The 18,732-nt window shown below is 39.4% G+C and overlaps 1 protein-coding gene across 4 annotated transcripts in view; it reads left to right on the top strand.

Annotated features, from left to right (window-relative positions):
* TTLL5 (tubulin tyrosine ligase like 5) overlaps positions 1–18,732 on the top strand; it is a 120,423-nt gene that overhangs the window by 23,921 nt on the left and 77,770 nt on the right. For all 4 annotated transcript variants that reach the window (XR_014590434.1, XR_014590435.1, XM_083864166.1 and 1 more), the window contains exons 12-22: positions 116–223; positions 5,425–5,506; positions 6,368–6,429; positions 7,122–7,213; positions 10,077–10,118; positions 12,957–13,070; positions 13,440–13,531; positions 14,166–14,228; positions 15,146–15,184; positions 16,124–16,266; positions 17,249–17,540. Coding sequence is in view for 2 of the 4 variants with exons in the window: in XM_083864166.1 (XP_083720292.1) it covers positions 116–223; positions 5,425–5,506; positions 6,368–6,429; positions 7,122–7,213; positions 10,077–10,118; positions 12,957–13,070; positions 13,440–13,531; positions 14,166–14,228; positions 15,146–15,184; positions 16,124–16,266; positions 17,249–17,540 (1,129 nt within the window). In the remaining 2 variants the exon portion in view is untranslated. The remainder of the gene's footprint in view (positions 1–115; positions 224–5,424; positions 5,507–6,367; positions 6,430–7,121; positions 7,214–10,076; positions 10,119–12,956; positions 13,071–13,439; positions 13,532–14,165; positions 14,229–15,145; positions 15,185–16,123; positions 16,267–17,248; positions 17,541–18,732) is intronic.

The raw sequence follows: 18,732 nt of genomic DNA, 5'->3' as shown, positions 1-18,732 counted from the left end.
TTGATTCACAAAGGTGTATCTTCATATGCATATTCTCATGCCTTTCTGGATATTATGTGTTACTTCACAATCTACTTTTTTCCTTTTACCTCCTCCCCCCCTCCCCTCCTTGCAGCACTGATGGCCAGCGTGGAGGACCTGATTATCAAGGCTCTAGTTTCTGCTGAGCTGTCCATTGCCTCAGCATGTAAAAGTTTTCTTTCACATCGTGGCAGCTGCTTTGGTAAGACACTGGGGACATCTTTGTTGATTGCCCGTTGAGTACTGTTTAGAACCTCCAGCTTTGTCACACTTGAGAGAAATGTGCAATCCCTTGTGCAAGGAAGCTGGATACTATTTTGGTTGTGTTGTTTTGTTTTGTTTTTTCCTCTGCATAAGCCTCAGTGAGGGTAGGGGACATCGAAGGCACACTTCACCCTGTGTCAGTACCACTGATCAGAGTCTCATGCAAGAAAATTAAAATAGAATGATGAGAAGGGACTTGAAGGGGAACTTGGAGGTGCTGGGAAGTCGGTGATTTACTAGTGCCCTTGCAAAGAATAGCTGTGGATGATTAAACACGTTTTTAGAGCGTTTGCTTTTTTCTCTCGAGCCATGTAGCAATGTAGTTTTGCATTTTTCGACGTGTGTGTGAGGATGGGGAGGAGGCGTGTGCAGCAGTGCCGGGAGGGCCGGTGGTGGGGCTGTGCTGGTGCCTGTGCGGGAGCGCCGCGCGGGGGCGGCCAAGCCCGCTGCTGGCAGGAGCTGCAGGCGCAGCTATGTGCTGGCAAAGGCAGGGGGGAGCTCACTGCCAGCACATGCTGGGACGGGCTCCAGAAAGCAGCGGCTGGTACCACAGTGTGCCTTCTCCCACTTTCCAGTGGCTGCTTCCCAATCTTCCCTAAAGAGGCCTCCTCCTGCTCCTAGCCGTCCTTCACTCATGTGGATGCATGCATGAAGATGAAGTCTTAGGCAGTGCTTAAACCGAAGGCCAAGCTTGGCTTAGGCTATCCTGTATTTAGATATTGGAACTTATATTTAAACTAACTGTAACAGATCAAATCCATATATATGTGGTCCTTGAGTTGCACTTAGATACTGACAGTTCTGCAGCTTTCAACACTACGGCATAAATGCCTCTTTGGATATTTGGGTATGATAAGACAGGCAAGAATCAAGGAGCCGTAACTGGTGGGTTGTTTAGTTACCTCCCAAAACTAGCTACCTCTCCCACCCTAGTTTCTCCTGACTGACTCTCATGCCTTTGTTCAAAGTTGAAAGACCTGGTCGTACATGAGGATTTATGAGTTAGATATAAGTTTCAGTGAAATGGCACTTTATTGGCAAGTTGAAAAAAAGACACATCAAAACCACTTTAGCTGCCTTTTTTTTTTTTTTTTTTTTTGGCTTCTCCCTTTTCCTTCCTCAGCTGTGTCTCTAGAGCTGTATATATGGAAACTAATGTTCCTCATGTACTTTCTGCTGGGCCTCCTCTGAGGTTATCCCACTTCCTGCTGCCTCCCCAGGGCAGCACTAACCACCCTCTCAGATGCTCCCCCACAAATAAACTGTTTTGTTCCGTTTATTTCAGTGTAAACATGAATTAAGAGCTTCCCAGGAAAGAGAGCTTAAGTAGGAGCCATACTGCTTCCCTAGGGAGACTTAGGCATTTCCAGAGCTCAGTACTTTCTGCCACCTTCCCCCACAATTAAGTGGTGGTCTTTGTCTCAAGGATTTGGACTTCCATCATGCTGCATGGTTCATTTGTCATCTGTGTGTCTTGTTCAGATACTTTTTGGTTGTATGACTTTTAACCTTGTTGTAAATATTCAGTTTTTCTAGCTGGAAGTGTTCATAATGGTTTAGTTCATTCATAGCTGTTAACATGAAGGAGAAAACTGGGAATGAAGATTTCAAGGCAGTATAGAGAGTCTCACAAGAGCTGTTGGGTTTTTTAATTTTCTTTTTCATTCTGAGCTGTGAACAGTGAAACTGAGTGTGTGTCCTGAGAAGGGCTGATCATGTGAAAAGTATCTCAGACTTCAGAAACCTTTAGCTGAAATTCAGATGCAGAAATGGGTATTGTTTGGAAAACTTCTAAAAATATATAACTAAGTTGTATTCTACTCTAGAGTTTGTAATGCTGTTATAGGGAATAGAATTCCTGTACAATTGCCACTTTCTTCCTAAAAATTAAATCGTGAGTACTTACTTGTCCAGATGAGGCTGCCCACTTTATTTCTCTAATAGTTTAGTACTGCTGTGATCCTTCAGTTCTTTCACAAGTAAGTGGTTTTTGTATGTAATGTACTTTTTTCCTAGATTTAAATGAGGAAAATTTATTCATGGCTTCTTCATTTTCTAAGAAAAGACTGGTGAGACAGGCTGATTCCTGCTACCAGTGCTTGCCTAGAAAGTGAGAGTGGTAGGTGAAGATGGTTCTTTTTCTAATGTCGAAACACAGTGCTGGTGACAGTTTGTGTACAGAGTGTAGTGAGTTCCATTTTGGCTATGTAATGTGAGCTTTTTACTGCATTTTAATAATAATCAGTTTTCAAAGGACTTGGAATGCTCAGTTTTGTTCCTCTGAAGTGCATCAAGAAGCACTACAAGTACTACATGATTTTGTTGCCTTGTTCATGCAAGGTTATTAACAAAGTGATCCCAGACCTCTATTTTGTTCTTTGTGATTAGCTAATAATTCCTTATGTAAAAGAACCAAAAAGCCTGAGACTATCTCTTTAGACTTCGTCGTAGTCTTAGATAATGTCATGGGCAAAAAAGTCTTTGGCTGAACTGTTGGTGTTAGACTGCACACTGAGGATGGGAAGCTCAGTGACTTCTCTATGGGGATTAGAGGAGGAAGAGGCAGGCTGTTCTTGTAGAGTCTTGGAAACTGTTGGTACCTTCTGATATAATTCCAGTCTTTAGCAAACTGCAGGGGTGAAACATATTTTTGTGGACTAGTAGCAAGAGAAGGCACTATGGAAACTTGGTATCTTAGTTTCTTCTGTTCTTCCTTTAGTAACAACAGTGGCACTAGATGGCTTGCCCTGAACCTTCCATTGCCACAGTGTGAGGCATGTTTTGCTCTTTCAGTTGTTCTCTTTACTCTCTCTGCAGAGTGAAATGTCAGCCTTGCTGAACTTACAAAGTTGTAATTGCAGAGGATGTACTTTTATTATCCTATGCTCATGTTTCTCCACGTCTTTGTTCGACCTATGTATTTATTTTATCAAGCGGTAGTGAAGCTTCACAGTGGAAAGGATACTATGGCTACCTGTTTCATCTAGGAAGTACATTTTCCAAATGTGGAAGAGGGCCAGTGAGGTGTTCCTGGGTAAACTTCTGACTGTTGAGTAGATCTTTGTGCTAAGCCCTGTGTGGAATCTGTAAGGCTTGATTTGGTTGCCAGAACATGGGTATTGCATAGCTCTTGATGCCCTTAGGTAGCAAAGACGTCTCTCTAGGGCTTGTAGATATGACTCAGAATATATGAAGCTTGGGGCATTATGGAGCAACAGTGGAAACTTCCTAGGAGACCCTAAGTCATTGCAAGTGGCTTTAGAATCCGTGTTTAACAATGGAATTGAGTCAACAGGGATACCCTGAAGAACTTACTGTCCTAATAAATAAGGCAGACACAAGGGAAAAGAATGTGAAGCTCCAGCAGCATGGTTAGAGCTAGCTGAGGTTGAAAGGTTTCCCATATGTATTTGAAAAAGTGGACAGAATGAGTAACTGGGTGGGAAAGATGGAGCTTTAAAGAGCAAGCAATTTGCAAGAGAATTGTGGGAAATTGTGGGAAAGGAGGACAAAGTCAGAGAAGCCAAAATACCAGGAAAGGGCCTCCGAGGGGTGAAGGAAGGGAATGGCCAGCAGCAAAAGAAGCAGGAGCTAGTCAAAACAAAAAGCGCTGCTTCCGGGCTGGGAGGTTGCAGATCAGCAGCTGCTGCAGGCCCACTCATTGCTTCTCTGCCTTGGGCATGAGCTGCTAAATTTTCTGTGCTTCACCAAACCTGAGATTGTATTTTGAAATAATGTATTAAAGTCATGAGAAGTTTCTCAAAATGCTTTGCTAAGGTTTATACTTACAATCCTCACCTTCTCCTTTTCCCTCTACTGAAGCCATTCCTGTCTGGGGAGCAATAGGGCAAAATGTAGATTCAGTCTAATTTCTTTGGAGTAAACCAACTCTTTAACTCTGCTGTTTTGTTTCCCATTCAAATCTGGCTACAGACTCTAGAAGAGTGAGCAGGCAATGCTCACTCTTCTGTGAAACCTCCCTTCCAAGCCTCCCCCCTGCCCTAGTTCATTGACTTCCTATTATAAGCTACATGGGCTTTTGAACAGCTGTCTATATAGAAAGATCATGTCAAGCAGTCCAGCTCTCCAGAGCCAGCATCAATGTCAGGCAGGCAATAAAAGGCCAAGGCCAGAATTCAAGGAAAGAAACATGGCAAAGAAGTTCTCCTGCTTTTATTTCAGGCATTAGGGAACTGGTTAATTCCATGAAAGTCCTTCTCTGCCAATACGCTGTTTTGTGGTGTTTCTTTAGAAAAAATTGCTCAAGTTACCCTGATGATTATTAAGTTTATTTCTTAATGCTGGAAGAAGGAATTGCATTAATGCCAACTTCTGATTTACACTCATCTTTGTGTAGCATCCTTCTTGCAACACTTTCCAAACTAGACAAAATGTGTATAGAGAGTGAAATAGTAAAATCGGATTTGGAATGGGAAGCTGGCTTCAATCTGACCTGTGTAGAGCAGAACACATCTAGCAGATGTAATATGTTATGAATATTTTAGAAACTAAGGAAAAAATATTTTTGTTGTGGTTTGCTGCAAAGTGGCAAGCTGTCAATAAGCTAAAATATTATGGAGAGGTTGTCCATGCAGATGGAGTTGCCGAGGAGAAGTCTGCTGTGTAACCCCATGGGGATATTGCAGAAAACATACAAGAATATTTGAAAAGAGGCTGATGCTTGAAAGAAGCAAGAGTTTCTCTAACTGACTGGGACAATGAATAAAGGGATTAAAAAGGGGGAAGGAGAATGAAGTTTTGTTATTGCCAGGATCCAGGGGAAGAAGTAGGTTGAACTTGCTATGCTTGTGTAAATTCTCTGTGAAAACAAGTAGTAGAGTTCTGTGTGAACAACAGCTTGTGAGTAGTAGAGGTATTTTTATTTTTCTATATAATACTTTCCTAATATTTTTGTTCCTGTTTTTCCCCCACAGGTAGAATATATTTATTTGATTCTAAGGAAGTGAAAATTGCCACATAATAACATTGAGAAATGTTATTATTTGTTCGTCCCTGGAGAGTTTACTGGATTTAACATATATAATTTAGATAGAAATGACCTGGTAGAGAAAAATGTTGGACTTTACCTGAATGCTTGAAGATGCAGTAAGGTGAACTTAGTGTTTGCTGTGTTTTCAGAGCTATATGGTTTTGATGTCCTTATTGACGACACTCTGAAACCCTGGCTGTTGGAAGTGAACCTGTCCCCATCATTGGCCTGGTAAGTCATTCCCAGTTTAATAAGAGGCAGGGACTGTTGCTAGAGATGGTTGTCCTTGAAACTCGTGGTCCTAGGAGGGCATGATTTCATGATGCCTGCAGATTTTGTTCCACAACTGATTGACAGACATGGTATTCCTCTGCTTTTTTCCTTTGAATAAACAAACATTGCAGCAATAGGTTTTGAAAGAGCCCAGTTTGGATTCCATTTACTTTTTAATTATTTCTCCTCCGTCATCATTGTTAATGCTTCATAACCTGTCATCATAGATAAATTTTGGAGCTCTGTCAGACTATTGTGTGGGATTTCAATCTTCTTGGCTGATAGAAGCTTTAAGAATTTGGAGTCCAAGCAGAGTTCAAACGGTTACACTTTACATGAATATGTAGAGGAGTTCTTGGGCTCAGTCTAGTACTCTAGAATGAGTGTTGACTTGGCCTTTATTCTGACACTCATGCTCTAATGGAAATTGAGGATTTATTTTTGTAGATCTCTCAGCTATGATTTTATGTGGAAGACGTGTAGTTAAGTGTGGTTTTTAAGAATGTACAACAGCAACTTTTATCTACTTCATGAAATGTAACATGTACATTCAAAGAAAATGCTTCTAGCCCGAAGGAAAGTTTAAACAAAGCTTTATGTGTCTGCATTAGGACACTAAAAGGTGTGGAAAAAGGATGAACAGATTATTTCCATTGCTCTCTGATCTTTACCTGTGTATGTGAAAATCACCTAGTTTTCTTCTTATTTTTGTCTGTTTTAAGAAGGCAAAGAAACTATATTGGGAGATATACTGATGCATTCCTCTCATTTAATGCCAGAAAAATAATTCCTATTATCCTCTGTTGCATGTGGGGACAGTGATTCCCCCTTGGACCTGAAGATCAAAGCTAGCATGCTCTCAGATATGTTCACTCTTGTAGGTGAGTGAAACAAAAAATATCCTTCAATCTTTCCGTTATTTAAAACCAATAAAAGGCAGGTTTATAAGCTGCATGTTACTAGATGAGTATAATAGAGGTAAACTCTAGTTGAAGAGAGCAGCTGTATTTAGCACTGAGAAGTGATACATGGACATTTCCACTTGAGAATAATCATCTCTTTGTGATGCTTAGGTGGTTTTAAGAGTCCCTAATTTGGTATTTCAAGACACTGCACTCTCTTTAGGTTTCAGAGTTAGTATTCATGCATTTTTAGGTTGAATGTGTGGGTTTTGGTTGGGTTGCTAGAATTGAAATACTGTCTAGAGCACAGTATCCCTTGCATCTCGATTTAGTTGCTTGATGCAATTTGCCCCAATAGTGAAAGAAGTAGAATTGTCATCAGGTACCCTGCTCAGCTGTTTAAAAAACCAAGTCTGTCTCTGTGCTGCTGTTCAGTAACCCATTTATTGATTTAACTACTTGGTCTTGAAGCAAGTTTTTATTAAAAGAATGTGATGCAATTACAGTCTAGGATTAAACAAAGTAAGGTATAAAAAAGAAAAGCATCCTTATTGGTCTTTGGGCAGGGACAAGAAGGTGATGTATAGACTAAGATTGTGAACAGGAATGCTAGATTTATATTTCAAGGTTTGTCTGTCTTAAAGTTCTCATGTGGCTCTTGGTGCCCATAGGCTTTGTATGCCAGGATCCATCCCAGCGGTCAAGCCGGTCCATTTATCATTCATCTGAATTTGTCAGAAGAAATCCGTATCAGAAGCTGCAGGTAAGTGACTTACAAGCCCTGGCTGAGGTGCATAGGAGGGAGTAATTCTCACTGAATTTGACTCACAGGTGAGAGGCAGTGAGTGAGATCATCTGGATTTCTAGCATAACTACAGAAGATGAAATTTTTAACTGTGGGGTCATGGGCACTGAAACATATTGCCCAAAGAGTTTGTGAACTCTGTATCTCTGGAGGTGTTCAAGACTAGGCTGGATGGGGCTTTGAGCATCCTGGTCTAGTGGAAGCTTCCCTGCTCATGGAAGGGGAGTTGGATCTAGATGACCTTTATGGTCTTTCCAACCCGAACCATTCTATGGTTCTCAGAGTCAGGGGATACACCTGAGTTCTGGGCTTTTCAGCCACTTTGATTTTGTTGTGGACAACAAGCTTCCAGAACCCTAGAGCTTTATGAATGTGTCCAAGACTTCTTTCCAAGTCAACAACTTCTTCGATTTGAAGTTTAAGGTTTCTTTCTCATTCTGTTTTGAAATCTCACTTTCTTCCCCATGGATCGTTGGACAGAGGCCTCATGTGGCTTTCTGACTGCCCCTTGCCTTTTCTGTTGAGGTAGTGCTTTCTCAGCACTGTAATGTTGAAGGGCAGTTGTTCTCTATCTCTTTTAGTCTTTGAAATGGATTCCATAAATATCTGTGGAAATGGAGCATTCACAAAAGGCAGGGAGATCTGTTACCTTAGACTTTCAACTCATTTCTCCTCAGGCAAATAGGCGGAGGGTGTTCTCTGTCATCTCTGCAGCTGATGTTGCTTTGGTGGACATACAACATGGCTGTGTAGCTCATGTACAGTTAGGAAATGACAAGTCATTTTTGTTCAGTGATAGTGTACCAAGACATTGTCCATTTTGGTATGGGGAAAACTCACAGAAATTGCAATATTTCGTCTCTTGTAAAAGTCAGAGTCTTTAGTCACTGTGAGAGAAGTGTATAGCTGTAAGATGGGATTTGAATATCTTTAGGATGCATGTCTGAGTCTGAAACTTCTAAGACAAATATAATAGTTCTTTAAATAAAGATCCCTTTGACTGCATAGGTGCTCTCTGTAGCAGACAAATGGTACATGAGATAAATTAGGAACCATTCAAAGTAAAGCACCCTTCTTTCTTAGAGTAATGTGATCACATCCTGATGATTTGACAAAATTATACAAGACAGTCTCAGAAAATTATGTTGTTGTAAAGCATTTACTTTTAAGGATGCTTTCAACTTTGTTTTGCTTAACCAATATCCACGAGGAGATGTAAGGCTGGCCAGTTGAAAAGTGCAAAGGTTTGTATCAGTGCGTTGGTTATGAGATGGGATTAGGGTGATTCTCCTAACCTATGCTTAACAGGAACAGGTTTGTAATCCAGTGATAAAGTTTTACAGCATTTTTTCCTCAAGTACCTAAGTGGAAATCCCATGGCTAAATAGATGTTTTGGTCTTTCCATGGTCCCAGAATGTTTTAGCTTTTTCTTTGCTGAATACATTTTATCTAGAATTTTTGGATTTTTGATACCTGTTCCAATTCTCTGTTGCAAAGGCTATATGTAATATCTTTTTTTTTTCCCTACCTCCTTCATGATGCCTTAAGTTTTGATCATTCCCATAGGCTGTTTTTAATAATTTTAAAAATTGCTGCTTGGAAAAGAGCTGTTGATACCAGTGCTCTTGAGTTCTCTTGAATAACTGTCTTGAGATGGTTACTCTTTTTTCTGAGTTTCACCAGACTGGACTGCAAGTTTCTTGTGCAATTTCTTTGGATTGACTTCTTGAGTGTTTCTTCTCTAGGGAAATGGACACCTTAGCTGCTTCCTTTGTAATTTCTTGTTGATTTGGGGTGGAGCTCTTTCAATTAATTGTAGGCAATGAAAGGACCTTGGTCTGTTTTGAATAGATGAACTGTAGAGAACTTGTCAGTAGTACAGCTAGAAATCATAGATAAGTCTCCTGAGAATCCTTTCTTACACCATTTGCTCCTCTTGAGTGTTGGGGATGAGGAAGACAGCCTGAATACTACTGAAGGCAAGAAAAATCTAAGCTCCAATGATGGTTGTTTTCTTTTGAACCTGTCCCTGTCCTTATACTGGTTTTACTTGTAGGCCTGATACCAGATAAGTAATACAGGGTACTTCTTGACATTGTGATGTTTCTACACCTGTGCTCAAATGTTAAATAGTATCTTGTTTCTCCACAAGAACTGGAATACTGTTGAGATATTTAAATGAAATTACTTGCAAAACTATGGGATTTTTACTTTTTTTCCCCCCCTCTATTCAATGAAGAATTTTATTTGACAGCATCTGTTTCTCCTTGATGCATAGCTATTAAATTTTTTTATAAGGGTGACTCTTATTCTACAAAAATATGAATTTTCGTCATCACAGTTGAGTTCAGCATGGTTTTGAAAACCATATGTCCAGATGCATTTTGCACAGTTGAACACATCTGTGGTTAGAATGAATGCTGTGTTTGGAATGGGGACAGGATACTTTTCTGCAGGATATGAGGAAGATCAGAACTGACATGATGTAAGTGGTTAGCTTTATCTCTGGACTTCAGTTATCACACAATCATAGAATGGTTTGGATTGGAAAGTACCTTAAAGATTTTCAAATTCCAACCCCACTGCAATGGACAGGGACACCTTCTACTAGACCAGGTTGTTTCAAACCCCATCCAGCTGTCTTTAGCAGTTGCAGAGTTGGGGCATCCACAACTTTTCTGACCAACCTGTTCCAGTGCCTCACCACACTTTGCTTATATTGTTCTGTTTAGGGTACTTGCCAGTCCTCAGCAATTTAGGCAGGGATCATAGTTTTTTGGAGAACGCAAGATTTTTATTCTCTTTGTGTGTCTCTTGCAGCGTCCTGTGTCTGCACAGTCACAAGCAACAAACAGTAGATTGGTAAGTACCCTTCAGCTCCCATCACTTGTATAAGGGCTATGGTTTCGGATGTTACTGTGTACAATGCTTTTGGCATAATTAGTCCCCAGATATATTTTACAGTTAGAGTAGCCTGGGGCAAGGGCGGGGAGGGTGAGAGGGAAGTCAACGTGAGAAGGGAGATGGCACTAGCATGTTTCCATGTGCCAAAAGCAAATGTTGAAAAAATATTTACATCACTTCTAGCAGCTTAAAAAAAAAGTAGGTGAAGCTTGCTGAGAGTCAAGGTCACCTGGATCAAATCCCTCAAAGTTTTTAAGACTACAAGTCTGAATGATGAGGTAAGCACAGGAGAATCACTGCAGACAAAATTCAGGTGGCTCTACAAGAGAAATAATCATTTTCTGTGAGACAGTCTTCTGAAGAACACCGCAAAAATTTGAGAGTGAACTGGGTCAAAATAGATGCAGAGAAAAGAAAGATTTCTTAAAGTTAATGGAAAAATATGGGACTGTTGTGTACCTAAGTGAGACTGACCTTGTTATATTCATCACCCTTCTTGCAAGCCACATAGACAAATCAATATTAGTTTACAGTTCTGAGCACCTCACCATGTGGGGACGTGTTAGGTATTATTTTGCTGCTGGGCTCCCTGCACAAATGTACTGGGAATTATTCTCTCTCTCTCTTTTTTTTTTTTTTTTTTTAAAATTGGGGTCTCCCCATCTGGAAGGGAAGGTAGAATGCATGGAATCGTCTTGAGAACCTAATTTAGTCTATTCACTCCTGTTTGTCATTCTGAGGAAGTTTAGCTGAGGCTCAGAGGAAAGAGTCTTACTGAATAGCAAGGTTTTGTAGAGAATAGGAAGGATCTTTGTGCCAACTGCTGTCAGTGCTTATTAAATTAGAATCATGATTTGGGAACCAAGGATACTTGCAGAATTTGGAGATAGACCAGAGTGGCTGGATTTATCTATACTTTTATAGATAAGCTGGGTCAAAGAGGAAACAAGATCTTTGAAGTTGGAGACATTTCTGTGCTACAGCCAAGAGGGCATTCTGTAGTGAAACATGGAAAAGACTGTTTGTGCAGGAAGTCCAGCAAAGATAGTTTTCTGTAGCATTTTGACAGCAATGTGGTTTTGCTCTTAGGGAGGAGTCAGAGCTGCCAATACATAGATGTACGTTTACTGTTCGTATTCAGTGAAATCATGTCTGTTATATTGAGACAATGGAGATGATTTCATTGAAGTGTTTCCTTAGTAAAGCAGATCATTTAATAGGATGAAGAATTTCCTGTAATATTCTTTTTGAGCAGCAGTTCTCACATGATGATGGATTGTTATGGTAGTGCCAAGAAATGGTTTTTAAGAGAAGGTTACCTATCAGATTTTAGAGAAAGTTGTTAAACAAAGTTTTTGGGCCATGGATTTGAAATGGAAGAAAGCTTAGAAAGAAAGACTGAAATCTTTCAACTTGGTGCTATCCACAGCATCAAACAAACCTGTTTTATTGCTGGCATTTTTATTTCTTCTGCACATATTTGTCTTCTGCTTTCTCATCCAGATTGACTTGTTTTCCCTTCTCTTTTTAATCAGGTTTTAGTTAGCTTTAACAAAATGTTTCAGTTGGTGCCTGCTATGTCTGTTTGATCTTTGGATTTTTCTGTGCCAATCACTGCAGTGTAATCTATTCCAGTGCAATGCCTGTTGCTTTTGCTGTTGCTTCACCTACAGTTTCTGAATAGCCACTTTCCATTTCTAATGAAACGGAGAGAATGGAATTCAATTCCAATAGTCTTTTTCAAATAAAGATGCATCCTGATCTTACCATGGATTTTTTTTTTTTTTTTTTGTATCTGAGCAGTATGAGATATGCCCCTGGACTTATCCACCTTAAGGTTTCTGTCATGCTTTTTCTCTTATTTCTAGATTAAGGCTCTCTGTGCATTCTTTGCTCAGTATAGAGCTAAAAGAAACTTCAAATTTAGTATAAATGCTTGAGACCTTCTCAAGACTCTTTGAGTGCTGTTTTTACAGAGGTAGTTTATCTAAACTGAGCCTAAGACCATCTTAAATGTACTTGAGAACAAGTTCAAAGATTTCTGTCTTGCTTGGATGTTAAAATTTTATAATCCTGATGATTCAAAGACATTTTGAATTCCTGTCCTTTTGTTAGAATTGGCCAGGACTGCCCATCAGTTAAAAAGAAGCTTAGTGACACTGTCTGCAAATTATTGCTTTTCTTATTTTAAAAAAATTGCATATTTATGCAAATTTGCATGATGTAACTGTACATCTGCAGGATGTGTCTGTTCACAGACACAGTGAGAGAAGTAGCAAGTTGACATTTAGCAGTATGGTAACAAAAGAATAACAGGTGGTGCACTTTTCCCTGCAACATTAATCTCACCAGGGAATTACAGTTCTGTTGTTCTAGAGTAGCAACACAGAGCTAGAGCTGGAACAGAGAATCATGGTTCTAGTACCATTGATGTGTAATCCAAGTGTATTTGAGTCCTGTAAATGCTGACTCTAGTGCCCCTTGGATGAAAATTTTCCTGTATGACTTTGCTGCTTGTGGTATGTCTTCTGTTTTTCTGGAAGGGGCCAGGATGTAAATACTGGCAGTGATGCCTGAATTGTGCCTCTTGTGCTAAAATCTAAGAATCTGAATACTCACACTTAGTGACATCTGGGGTGTGGACTCTTCAACAGCTGGGGTGTGGAATTGTGAAATCTAGCTGTAGTGCTCTGGAGTGTAGATCCTGCTGGGAATGGGGTCCTGGAATTTGAATGTAATTTTTTAAATACGAAAATTGAGAGAGGAAAAAAATCTGGATTCACACTGTCTCTACAGCGTACCCGTCCTCTGTCTGCCAATGATGCTGAAGTTAAAAGCTCCATGGCCTTAAGCAGGGAAAAGGCAACAGGAAAGCACAATAGCTCTGTGATAGGCCTCAGCATGGAGGAGGTAAGGAGGCTAATAAATAGCTTTTATTTACCTTGGCTTTCATGCAGTATCTGGGGTTATTTGCTCAACAAAGAGCAAGTGCATGTAAATGAAAAATGTGACAGAAGTAGTATAATTCTTGAAACAGAATTTAAGTTTTGCTGCCGGTATTGCCCTTGCTCTCTATCATGCCAAGCAGAGATGTGCTTGAAGCAGTGATAGACTCCTTCAGAATTTAAACGTAAGGCAAAATTCCTTAAGGACATCATTATCTACCAAGTCCATTTGCAGGACTGAATAGTTTTGTTTTCTGAAATTCAGACATTTTTGGAAGGATAATTTTTCATTGTTATCTATTTTGCTGGCCTTTTTTTTTTTTTTTTTAATTAGATCAAAGTTCTTCGACGAGTGAAAGAGGAAAATGAACGGAGAGGCGGCTTTGTCCGGATATTCCCTACCCCATTGACATGGGACCTTTATGGGTAAGAAGAAAAATCTGATAGGATGGCACTGATGCTCTGTGTTGAGGGATATCCTGTTAGATATGTGTAGATCAGCCATCTTGACATTCAAAAAGATGTATTGAAAGTTTTGGCAGAGTTTATTTTAGTGTTGAATATTCTTTTTTTCTGATCCCTTGTTTTTATCAGCTTCTGCTTTGCTTAACTGCACCCCATGGAAAGCTGTTGGACATTATTTCTGGTATTGCTTTTCTGTTAGAATGAGAGTGTCTCCCTTTCAGATTTTTGCTATCTACTTTTATATCCTCAAGATGCATACTGTGTACTTTTGCCATTAGGCCATAGCCACCATATAGGACTCATTCATTCTGAAAGTTATAAGGACTCACTCATTCTGAAAGTTATACTATATTACACTTTCCTAATTTTATTTTTCCAGTCTGTGATGTCTTCTCTGTATCTTGCATTACTAGGAACTTCAGCTGAGAAATGATAGCTCTCCTCCTTTTGTCTTTTTTTGTTGTGGTGCAGCATGCTGTCTGAAGCCACTTCTGGGATGTTTTTTTAGAGGTGGTTTATTTCTGTATTATGCTGCCTTTCATTGTGTTGAGCTCTATCATGATAATACTGTTTTTTGTTTGTTTGTTTTTCCTAGATCTTTTCTTGAGCACAAGACATCAATGAACTACATGCTGGCTACACGTCTGTTTAAGGACAGGTAGAAAGCTTCTCTGTTTGGGAGAGAGGTAAAGGGCACAAATAGTACAAAAAGGATTGTTTCCTCACTTATCCAATGTTTTACACACAAGTTTGGGATTTATAGGGGTGGTGATAGTTGTGAATCTTCTCTAATGTGCCAATGACTGTTGCTCATATATTTGTGTTGCTCTTCTGAAACCAAGGACAAAAAGGTCAATACTCAAAAGGCATGGGAATTGTTGGAGTACTAATATTACTATAGACATGAAAAAACTTCAAGCACTTAGGTTTCTCTATGAAGGGATTTTAGGTCGTCCTGGCTTACCTTTAGTTTCAAACTTCAAATCACATTAAAGCTTGTCTTCATGTAAAGTAGGCCCTGAAATTGACTTCCTTTAGCATTTTAGTATCCCTATCTCTTGACCTCTGCAATCATGATTTGATGATTCTTTTTCTGGGTTGTGGTTGGGTGGGAATGACAGTCATGCCACTAGCTGAGCTTCCATTGAGAGTTGTATGCAGTGTCTTTCACTGTGTGTTTAATGTCCTTCCTTCTCTACAATTCTTGTGCAAATTTGAGATCCACTATGAAGCAACTACCAAGTAAAGACAAGGTGGCTGAAAAAGGAAAATATTTACAGAAGCTCTTTCCACATCAGTGCTATACAATTTTTTTTCTCTGTGTATGTCCAGGGATATGTCTAAAGAGTAGTTCTAAATGATGCCTTCTTCAGCTTAAGCCAGACAAATGCCATCGATTGTAGTACAGCTGCTCAGAGGTCTTTTTTGGAGCTCTTTTTTTTCTCCTTTAAGATAGAACTTCAAAGTAATTCTGTAAATATGATCTTTCCATTGTGCATGTGAAAGACTAGGGAGGCTTTTTAATCAAGGCTGATCCAGTATGCAGAGTAATTTTTGACCTTTTTCTCTTTGTAGGGGCAAGATGAAAAGAGAGGTCGTCACTGGGAGATCCCGGTAAATAGCTTCTTAATTACATAATTTGTGCTTTGTAGGATTTATTCTAAATTTAGATTTCCTTAGATTTCCTTCCTTTCATCTTCCAAGTTGTGAGTCAACATCTTTTCTACCTGAAATCCATGAAAATAATTTCAGAAACATAAATACAGTGAGAAAAGAATATATCCACATGTGGAGAGCTCATGTTTTCATTGGACCTTAAAATTTCTCCTCATAGGCTTCTCACTTTGGTATTCCTGCCATCTTGATAAGCCTCATCATTGAGCTCTCCCAAAAGATCTTGTAATGCACAAGGATTTTGGACTTCATATACTCATATATTCACTTTGTTAGATCTAAAAAGATAAATGAAACAATAAACATTTTCTGTGCTCGTTTCCACTAATATCATAGGGAGCACTTTTCTGCATCTTTGTGCGCTGGCAGAAAGTTACTTTTGTATGTTTCCCTTAAGGAATCTGGCAGGGCTCCTCGTCCCTTGACTTAGGTAGAACTTGTAAGAAGTTTGGCATTTTCCACTTTTATTATGTTAAAATTCTTATATCTGATCAGTGAAGAACAAGCTGTCTACATAAATGGTTCAGACAACTGGATTTGTGTCAATGTGCTCTCTTTCCATTCCTTTTTGTTGTTTTGTATTCTTGCAATTTCCTCTATTAATTGTGTCCTGAGCTGTTGCATGATGGGCAAATGCTGCTCAGTCATGAAAGCATGACACTAGGTGAGTGTGTCTTGGGGCTTTGAGAGGTGATAATCTATGAAGTACATACAAGACTCTCTTCAAACATTTACAGGCTTGAGAAAAGCAGAGTTAGACTGATGGTAAATATCAGGAAGAATGTTTCTTGAAGAAGTTTGATCTACTAGGTCTCTTGTAATGTCAGGGGGAGAAAGACAAAGGCAGACTGAGGGATATCTCTGTACTGTGCTTCCCAGAGCAGGTCTCAATGGAAGGCCGGATATGAGGCTGGAAGCTGTGGACTCTCATGCTCTCTTTTATGAGAGAAAGCTTGTTTCGCTGGAGTTACGGAAGCGTTGGCAATATGGCAAGTCTAGAGAAGCAGAGACAAGTGCATCAGGTAAGCATGGCTAGAGTTTTAGATGAGCAACTGGTCAAAAACAAGCAAGCAAAGGACTTTTTCATTTGAAATGTGTGTGAACGGAGTTGTTCGGTTTCAAATGTTAATAGTTTTCACTTCATTCTAGTTCTGAGCTTCTTGTTTGTTTGCTGCCTTGAATTCATTCCCACCTTTCCCCACCCCCATCTATATAATTAAAGGTAATCAGTGCTTGCTTGGAGATGAGCTTGTTGTTGCACTTCTGGTAAAGAATTCAACAGTATGTGTGCCTTTGTAATTCTTCAGCTTTTCAGAGAAAGGTGGGACCTTTCAGATTGGCTCTCTTAGACAGCTGTGACTCTTAAGCTGTTGGGAAGAGAAATCTGTATCCAAGCCGATGTTGGAAAACTTAAAAGGGTACAGAGGTGAATGATCCCCCATAACTGACTGTGCCTGTCTTTATCTAAGCTCTTTCTAATAGCTGTGTGATACTGACTGCAATAGGAGAGATTGGCTGTTATAAGATGATTTTCGCTTCTTTGTTAAGACACATAGTCTTTCTTGGCACATGTGAAAGTTTAGGTTTTGTAGCTTTGTTTTATTTGACACACAACATACAAAAATGTGTTTGTATATATATATATCAAGTATGAGTGTATATATGTCACTATATATGTAAGAATCAGGATAAAATATAGGAAAATGTCTTTGCCTCTTTGATTTTGTGTGGGTGTTCTTTTTTCATTTGTAAGGTTAAAACAAGAATCTTGGTCTGTGTTCTATGATGTTGGGGAAATGGGCTTCTCAAGTGTTCAATGCACAAGAAGAAAGACAGAAAGAATAATATAGAACAGTCATACTTAAGATGCTGCTCTGAAATGGTTGTGTTCCATCCTTCTAGCAGAAAAGAGTTTAGGGTTAAACCAAAGCGTATAATTAGTAGAACAATCCTCTCCACTTTCTTTTTTCTTAACGAGAATAAGTGATTTCTCCTCTGCTACAGGCACATCAGAACCAACAAAGCTGTCCCTCAAGTCAAACACGGAAAGTGAAGAGGAAGAGGACATGGATGCAGATGAAGAAGAAGATGTAGATAGAAGTGTTTGCTCTCTTTCGGATGCCCAAGTGAAAAACAAGCCAAAGGTCTCTGACTCAGTGAAAACTACTTCTAAAGAGAAGTTACCAAAAAAACATGAGAAGAAAACTGGAGATGGAGAAGGGGTGTTTCTACAAAAACGAGATTCAGAACGTCAGTTTAACTTGCTTCAGATTCTTCAAAAGCAAGGAAACTTGAGGTGAGAGTTTTCTGCGTATTGCCTCTAGTTTAGACTTGAAGCTAATATGAGATAAAATATGGTAGGATGCACGTTATGAGTGTGAAGAGAGGAAGACCCTAGAAAAGGGGCCTGGACTTTTGTCTAACTGTGGGCTGGCTTAACATCCTGTTGGCAGAGAAGGGAGACCATTTGCAAAGCCTGACAGTTTACCTGAATGCCTGACCTGTTGGGTCAGTGTAAAGTATGACCCTATGGTTTCCATTGCTGTTCTTTAATCTGATGATGTAAGCTTTTGTTTGCCAGCTCAGGCTTCTAAAGTGTCTCTTTGCCTTAATGCAGGATGCCTGCTACTGAATTCTAAATTTTTTCTTCTCATTCTTTGTATTTGCCAAGAAGTGGTTATAAACATATGCTAAATTAATCAAGAATGGTTGGATAGAAATATCTCAGTGCTGTCTCTCCATAAAATTAGTTTTATAATTTTTGTACTTTTATTTTTGATGATAGAATTTTTACCTCTTACAGTAATCTTTGCTCAAGGTCATTGCCTTCTGAGAGGAAGATTAGGAGGTAATTTGAGAGTGACAAATTACTGGAATATATATCTCATTGCATGTTGTTGAGTATGATGGTGTGAAGTAGAGTATGTTCTGATGCACAACTCTATTTTTTGGAAAAAGAAAAAGATGCGCTGGAGGAGATTCTAGAGCAAAACCACCAAGCAACGTCTTAACAAGATGTTTTGAAATATGATCTTCCCCTTGAATGTGGGTAGCAAAGCTCTAATTGCAGATGGACAAAAAGTGCAAAAAGAAGGCATGAGCATATATATCTGTAGAGGAAGGCTTTACATCTTCTAGATAAGAAGTAGCATTATATTTCCTGTGAAAAATGTCCAAAGGTAGAGAAAATGTTTCTTGTTGTTGCTTCCTTAGTTTAGTTTCTGGGAGAAACTATGAATTATTCAAAAGCTTTTGGGATTGTTCTGGTGTCTAATTGTGGCAAGGACATTTGCTGCTGTGACAGGGAGGATTCTGAAACCTCTTTTGAGGATAAACATAGCAATGCTGTGTCTGTATCTACGTATATATAGAACTGACTCCTGCCAAGAACATAAGCTCTGTCTGATGTTCCTGGCAGAATCTTGCTCAGCACCCAGCACTGTTGGGATTCCCCACAGAAGGGTATAAGGCTTGTGGTGACCTCATAT

Source organism: Zosterops lateralis, assembly GCF_965231275.1.
Source record: "Zosterops lateralis genome assembly, chromosome: 6".
In the NCBI taxonomy this organism is placed as follows: domain Eukaryota; kingdom Metazoa; phylum Chordata; class Aves; order Passeriformes; family Zosteropidae; genus Zosterops; species Zosterops lateralis.
This window is presented reverse-complemented; position numbering and strand designations above follow the sequence as displayed.